The sequence below is a fragment of the Etheostoma cragini genome, chromosome 3 (assembly GCF_013103735.1).
Source record: "Etheostoma cragini isolate CJK2018 chromosome 3, CSU_Ecrag_1.0, whole genome shotgun sequence".
In the NCBI taxonomy this organism is placed as follows: Eukaryota; Metazoa; Chordata; class Actinopteri; order Perciformes; family Percidae; genus Etheostoma; species Etheostoma cragini.
Genome location: NC_048409.1, coordinates 19,427,034 through 19,435,050, shown reverse-complemented (window position 1 = coordinate 19,435,050; position 8,017 = coordinate 19,427,034). Strand labels below are relative to the sequence as shown.

The 8,017-nt window shown below is 44.0% G+C and overlaps 1 protein-coding gene across 3 annotated transcripts in view; it reads left to right on the top strand.

The window, feature by feature from the left end:
• The window catches only part of LOC117941790 (tumor necrosis factor receptor superfamily member 19-like), a 26,453-nt gene that overhangs the window by 2,010 nt on the left and 16,426 nt on the right, over positions 1-8,017 (top strand). For all 3 annotated transcript variants that reach the window (XM_034866910.1, XM_034866911.1, XM_034866909.1), the window contains exons 3-5: positions 229-342; positions 6,274-6,452; positions 6,652-6,737. In XM_034866910.1, the coding sequence (XP_034722801.1) occupies positions 229-342; positions 6,274-6,452; positions 6,652-6,737 (379 nt within the window). The remainder of the gene's footprint in view (positions 1-228; positions 343-6,273; positions 6,453-6,651; positions 6,738-8,017) is intronic.

The following is an 8,017-nucleotide window of genomic DNA, read 5'->3' as shown; positions in this document are numbered from 1 at the left end:
TATCTTAAGATACCTTACAGATTGAGTAGGTCTAAACCACACTCTATAATTTGCCAAGACCCAACAATTCCAGTAATTCCCCCAAGAGTCCAGTCCACCCCTGTGGTGGATTCCCATAAACTATTGTAGAGATTAGTTGTGGATTCAGTCTGCTTTTTCTGGTATGGATAAAAAGTGGTGATGAAATACATAAATCTCTAACTTTCACCAAATGACCGTCCCTCTCAGATTCCTGCGCGGGCCGAGGAGGAGACCAGAGAATGCAGAGAACAGGAATACAAGGAGCGGTTTGGGAACTGTAAACCCTGCAAGCAGTGCGATGCGGGACAGGAGCTATCAAAGGTTGGAACACAATTGTTTTTGGGATCAACTTACATAAATTAACTTTAGTTTAAAAAAAGAGACAATCTGTCTGAAGTAATCTGTTCACACAGGAGCACTAAGGAAGAAATAGTGTCACTTGTTTTTTTTTGGAAGAGGAAGGTGTAGTAACACAAAGGATACATAACAGGTCAGTTAAATCAACTTTCTTAAACTGAAAAGAAGTGGAATGGATTATTCCTGTGGTTGAAAAAAAAACCCACAAAAACATGTAAAACCGTTGGGTTGATGTAAAGAATGGACATCACTGTTTAGAGAAGTGTATCTCATCCAGGGAACCAACATTATTTATTACTTCCTCTCTTTCATGCAAAGAACAGCCAAGCCGTTATTAGCTTTTGTAGAACACCGACCCCTCTTTAATCAGTCACACCCATACTTTTGACCTTCTGCAGCTGAATGGCTTCCATTGTTTTCCCCCATTGCACCCTGTCCAACTTATTGTCTTCACTGTTTGAAACAAGCCATGCCTTAGCTTGCTGCTCTTTCAACTGGGAATAGTTTTTTTCCACCACCTTAGCCACAGGTTTTTGTGTGCTTTGTACAAACAGACCTCTATTGTTGTCTTAGGCTTTCCTCTCTGGCAGCAGCTATGCACCTACTTTTGCAAGTGTAGACAGTGATGTAAAGGTGAGTGAAGTATAATCACAGATCAGTTTGTGGCAAGCAAACCTATTACGAAACACTTTTACTTTTTTGATTCATTTAACAGTAAATAATGGTACACTTCAAACCTCTCAATCTTAACAAGTAATCTGTTGTATCATATGCATCTTTATAACAATAACAATAGGAGTATTCTATCTGTGGAGTTTTTAACATTTAAAAAAAAGTTTATTACAAAAGGTTGGGACAGTAAAGCCAGATTGCTGCTACCGTTCAACAGCTCACAAACGACAATTAAGTTATTTAATTATATTAGTATCAAAGTAGTTTAAACAGAAGTTGAACATTATTACCTTAATGAATATAGGATCTATTGCAGGACTGTTCTTATAGACTAGCTAGATGTACCTAATAAACTAGCTACTGAATGCACATGAAGTATACCTGCCATTTTTATAATGACCCTGATGGGCCTAAGAAAACAAGATAGGACTGTAGGCTAAATGGCTTCAGAAGTTGTTTGTTTACCCTCAATCTAATATCAGTTCATTATACAGTAAGGCATATGTTTATATCATAAATAGTGGCAGCTTAGGGGTTTCTGTAAATAAAAATGCTGGTATACTGACTTCAAGTGGGTTTACAATCCACTCCATCTTTGAGTTCTAGTAAAAACAATCTGTATCACCCTTGACATCTGTTGCACACATGCATTTAAGCCCAGTTGCCTTTAATCTCAGTGCACACAGACATGCACTCTGTGGTTGGTAATACGCTTCAGTAGTCCTCGTGTTCCTATGACTGCTCAACAGGCATGAATGCTGCTAGACACCCTGGGGTCCTGGTTAATAATTGGCTGCCTCATTCTTTTTTTCTGAAGGTAGCAGGATGCCAGCTCACAGTGGCGACCTAGGCCTGCACTCAGAGAAAGTTTCCCAGAGAAACAACTTTTGATCTGAGCTCTGCGTAACCAACACAATCTGTCCATGTTCTGAAAGGTTGGGCTGACTGTTAGGAGGATAGCAGACATTTGGAGTCACTCCGTGCAGCTGCCATAGAGATCCTAGAGGAATGTGGCCCAGTTTGCTCTGGAAGTTTTCCTCTGGAAGCCGCCCATAGGGAACCTGACAAACATCAATTAGCCCCTTCACACTAACTGTAGCTAAAAGAACCACCCACACAGAAGAGATGCCAATTAAAACCAGTTATTTACTTTTAGACATATTTCATTCTAGGTTTGATTCATAAGTTGCCTTGTCTTTTGTGTTGTGTCAAGCATTAAAAAGAGAAGGGGTGAAATGCTTTCCAGTGCATGCTGGAAAACTGCCATTGGTTCAAAAAAGGCAGGGACACAACTTTGATGTGACAACATCTTGTAGCATGTAGCAAGAGTGTAACATTTCCTTTGGCCACACTCCCAGGGCAAAGGACTTCTGCATGGTACTTGCTAAAGAAAGAGACAAAGGAGTGCATAAGCAACAGAAGGGTCAAAATCTGAGTGGCCAGACATTAGCTCCACTATTCTTGTGTCTATTGAAACAAGACAGTAAAAAAAAACTTTAAAAGTGTAATAGAGAGAGGAAAACAAAAGGAGTAAGAATGTGTTTGGTCCCAGAAAGAACAGTGCTTTAACTAACGTGCATTGTTTCAGCATTGTTTCATCACCAGATGACTGGCCGCCCCCTTGTGATTCCCTCCTAATCTCAGAAATATCTTTGCGTCTGAACATGCTTCAAGTCCCAGCCAGCTCTCACCGCTCCTCTTCCCTCCACACTGCTGTTATGCTTGGCAGTCTCACCCAAACTAGATCAGGAGATATGACAGGGAAATGGGATGTTAAGCATCTGCTTTTTTGGAGGGCTTTGACGCATAATCACCTTAAATTAAGATATGGTAATGGAGGACAGGCACACTTGAATGTTGATTTGCATTATTTTTTTCTTTTCTTTTTCTCGACTACATCCCTTGTAGTTTACCTCTCCCACTATTTCATTCATTTGAATAATATACCCATAATCTACCCGTAGAGCAACAAGGGTAGTGATGAAGAGAAGAGAGAGGAAGTGCTTTGTTGCTGTTGTTGCTATTTTCGGGATTGTGATTGGCTAACATGGGCTTAAGTTTATCGTCAGACTGCCACCTACATGTTTGGCATGCTCTTGACGACATATACGTGTAAATGAACACATTTCTGAAAACTGACAGGTGTGCACAATGTTGTTTTTGAAACCGGGGAGTTTGAAATGTCCGTTTATGAAAATAGCTGCCCATGTGTAAAGGTAGTCTTAGATTCTGCTCCAACGTTTTCCCACAGGGCTCATTAAAGTTTCTTCTTATCTCATCCCAACGGTATCAGACTTGTTTTCAAAAATTCAATTCAATTTTATTTTAGCTATAAAATCATAACAAGAGTTATCTTAAGATACCTTACAGATTGAGTAGGTCTAAACCACACTCTATAATTTGCCAAGACCCAACAATTCCAGTAATTTCCCCAAGAGTCCAGTCCACCCCTGTGGTGGATTCCCATAAACTATTGTAGAGATTAGTTGTGGATTCAGTCTGCTTTAAATAAACATTTAAAAAACATTTGTCAAATCAGGGAGGTTTAACAGACTGAATATGGATTATTTTGTTATTGGTGGCCTTTTTATTGTAGTTTTGTTTTGGAAAAGGCTTATACATTGTGTAATCACTTTTTCATGTAATAATAACAACTTCAACATCACAGAGTCTTTCTTTCAGCTGCTAAACTAGTCTCAGTCAGTGCAGGATGTCAGCTCTGTGGAGCTTTGTTAGCAGGGATAAAAGATGAAAGAGATCACTTCTTGATGATCTGTACTGCCTGGATCAAAGAGGCAGTAGTTGGCTCCATTTCCCTTTTTTTTGTTTCAGTGCTCTGACCTGCCCGTGTCTACATGGCATCAGCCCCCATCCTGCCATGTTGTGCCCCACAGGCAGAGTGTGTGCCAGTGCTGGGCTTAGGGGAGATAAATCATTGTTGGTCCTTTTTCTTCATGTGGAAGTGGGTCACAGAACCACTGTGAGTTACCCTGCACTGACTGGGTCTACAGCACTTTCTCAAAGACCAGTAAAAGCAGTAAAAGCAATTTAGTGCCGTAGTAGTTCCCAGCCTCCACTGGGTCAGTCTGAGCTTCATTCCCCTCAGACGTGCAAGGCAAAAGCTTGCAACAGTGGGCGGCCGAGTCTTCTTTATTCGGCCTTTCCCCTCTTTATCACTCATCAGCCACCCCCTCTCTGTTTCTAACCCTTTCAATGTCTCCTCCCTCCTTTTCCCCCTACCTCCACTGTTCCCTTCCCTGCCATGCTGAAGAGCAAGGCCTTATATGGAAAGTTCATAACAACAGCTGCAAACGTCCAGCCCTAGCTGGTGCACCTCAGGCCAGGCCTGGCCCAAGGGTTCAATGTCAGGCTCACCTGTTTATAGCTGGAAGGACTGAAATCCTTATCTTCTGTCCCAACTCAATAGTGCCATCCCACAATCACATCTTTGCCTCTTACCTCCCATTTTTTTTCTTGCCAGCCTGCTTCCCAAAAACCAACCCCCATATCAGACTGTACTCTTGTGCCCACATTCCAGCAGGACTGCATGCCTGGCAGTGAAATGGGACACGGAGGATGAGAGAAGCCTGTTTGAAGCTGGCCTTAACTTTAATGATATATGAGCCCCCCCCCCCCCCCCCCCCCCCCCCCCCCCCCCCCCCCCCCCCCCCCCCACCCTGCCGCACACACCCCCTTTCTGGCTTTGGATTGCTGTGTGGGGCACACTGGACAACAGGATGGCAGCTGCTATGGAGCTGCTAATGAAAGATCAATGTATGATGTCATCCCTGCAGGGTCTTTTGACTCAGTGTAGTGTACAGTAATATCATCTGTCATGTAAATGTCAGTTTGTCATTGCGGTCACCAGTCTTCCAACATGACTTTTAGGGATTTGACGGAGCTCTGGGAACCTTCACCTTGTCGTGGTGGAGAGGTTTGTGTGTCCCTATGAACCCGAGGGCTGTGTTGTCTCGAGCTGTGTGCTCTTGGTAGGGTCTCCCATCGCAAAGTGGTCTCAGGTGAGGGGCCAGACAAAGACTGGTTCAAAAACCCTATGAATGAGCGAGGCAGAGAGGGAGTGACCTTGCCCGTAGGAAGCCCGGGATTCCTGTCTAGAGCCAGGCCCTGACGAAGGGATCATCAGCGAGCGCCTGGTGGTTGCGTTTGCCACGGAGCCCGGCCGGGCACCTCCCGAAGAAGCTGCTTGGCACCCTTTTCTCAATCCCATAGGCCAACCACCTGTGGGAGGAACTTCTGGGGTCGGGTGCGTTACCACATGGGTTGCAGCAAAGGTCAGGGGCCTCGATGGACCAGACACGGGCAGCAGAAGCTGGCTCTGGGGACGTGGAATGTCACCTCTCTGTGAGGGTAGGAGCCAGAGCTCGTGCGGGAGGTGGAGCGCTACCAGTTGGATCTGGTGAGGCTTACCTCTACGCGCAGTCTTGGTTTTTGAACCATACTCCTGGATAGGGGTTGGACTCTTTTCTATTCCGGAGTTGCCCAGGGTGTGAGGCGCTGGGAGGGTATGGGGATACTTACAAGCCCCCGGCTGGGCGACGCTGGGTTGGAGTTTACCCCGTTGGACAAGAGTGCATGCACTCTCGAATGCATATTTAAAATTATTTATAAACAATAAAGAGTGTTGTCCTCAAATATATATATTTTTTCTTAGCTCAGGTGAACAAATGCTCAAAGGGTGGTTCAGCATTAGATCAGTCACATGGTAGTAGGAAGCTGTGCCTTTTAAGTGCACTTTCAATTGTTGTAGACAAAAAGAGTATTCGTCTTATTTTCTCCATATACCTCTCTCCATAATCCTTACCCCCTTCCTGAAGTGTTTCCTTTACTTGCTGGCCTCTCAATCAACGGGACACTTGGAGTCTGCTTGGAGAGAGAGTCGCACAAAAACCCAGCAATAAACTTGCAATAATACAACAGTGGGTGTCCCCTAGGGCCTTTATTATTCAAATGGCTGGCCTTTCTGGGTCTTGCAGCGGAAGGCCGCTCATTCATACTGAGAGAGTCAGGGAGATTATTGCCAGTGTAAGATGGACTCTCGAAAGAGGCAGACCATTGTTCTCTTCTGATCCCGCTAGCCAAGATCATTCTTTAATTCCAGACCCCTGGTAGTCCACATTTAAGCCCTCTTTTCACCAGTTTCACATCTCCCCAAACTCCAACCCCACCTCTTACTTGGTGTATTTCTCCCGTTAATCTCCCCAGGAATGTGGCTTTGGTTATGGAGAGGATGCCCGGTGCGTGCCCTGCCGGAGTAGTCGCTTCAAGGAGGACCGGAGCCTGCAGAAGTGCAAACCCTGCCTGGACTGTGGACTGATCAACCGCTTCCAGAAAGGCAACTGTTCCACCACCAGCAACGCTGTGTGTGGCGACTGTCTGCCGGGGTGAGAGGACAGAAACAGTTGTAGTATTGATTGCTTTGCACAGTCATAGACACAGAAGAATTATAAAAACATGTTTTGAAAGAACAGTATTTTGAATTATGTAACACTATGGACTGAGTTTGTGCATGTTTGCTGCTCCTGTGTTTATGACAGCTTGTAGTATGAAGGTTAAAACATGTCATTTCTGTGTCTTCAACAGATATTACAGGAAGACAAAATTAAGTGGTTTCCAAGACATGGAGTGTATACTCTGTGGGGACCCTCCACCTCCTTATGAGCCTCACTGTAAGCACCTTTCTTTTACCTCTTGGCCTAACATTAGTGGGAGTTTTTTTTTTAAATGTTCCCATTGTAGGTAATGTTTTAAGATAAAACAACAGGAATACAATTGTCTAAAAGCAAACATCAACAGCTATAGCACACTATTGAACTTCTAGCTACATGCTACAAAAACCAAACTAAGGTTGTAGTGCCACAACAAAGCCTGCACACACATGCCAGCACAAGGTCTTTGGTGTAACCGGAACTACAGACTTTAAAGGGTGGAGCAGCCATAGTTCATTCCCTAAGTCTTATTGAGCCAAGCGGCAATGCTATATGTGCAAATAAATGCTTGGATTTACAAGCTGAGCAGTTGAAAAGCTGAATGGATACCACTAACATCATGCTGGAGTATATTAGCTTAGAATGTCACTCATGTTCAGCACTCAATTTAGATTAAATGTGCAAACTTCCTTGAACAAAACCCTCTTTAATATTTCTGGCCAAAATATGTCTCAATAGCATAAAAAAGATCCATTATGCAAGAAGTAGAAAGGAGGTGTGTTACAGTATGTTCACAAAGCAGGACTCACATTCCAGTAGGCTACAGGTCCAATTAACGTCTGTCTTCCGGCCATTAGAAGTAGTTAAGCACAACCTTATGATTTCAGGTTTCCACATAAAACTAACAGGCTAGTGAACTTATACCTTTGGTGATTGAGTGTGACTTCCTGATGGTAGAGGAGGCTGCAGCTGTTGCTTTTGAGACATTTTTGGCAGCATGAGCATCCAAGCAGTCCCAGTAAGGGTTAGCACCCCAGTGTTACATAAATGGAGACAGCTCTGGGATATTGACAACTCAAATAAATCTTGTTTGCTCACAAGCCCAAATGTAAAGAAGCATTTTTTTCCTCAGACCATCCAGTGTTTGTTTGTTTTTTAAGTCAGTGTCTACTTCAGTCTAGATTTTTTTTAAATATCTTGTTGCACTGTTGTGTGATGAACGCTGGCCTTGAGACAACTGGCCTCCTTCTATCTGCTCATTTGTCCATCTGTGCAGCTTCCCGTTGTGATACTGGAGGAGGCCTGCGAAACAAAATAGCCATTGTGTCTGAAAACATAGCTGGTAGTTAGCTTCTACAGGGACTCTCGGTGGAGCATTCCCAAATGTTTGGAAGTCTTGCTCCCTCCCTCCAGTGTTATCTTGAGGAGGGTGGTGAAAACTTGAAGGGTTGATCATTCTAATAGGCCACACTGGCCCCTGGGCAGCAGTGCATCTGTGAAGGGGAGACAGTCGTCCCCCC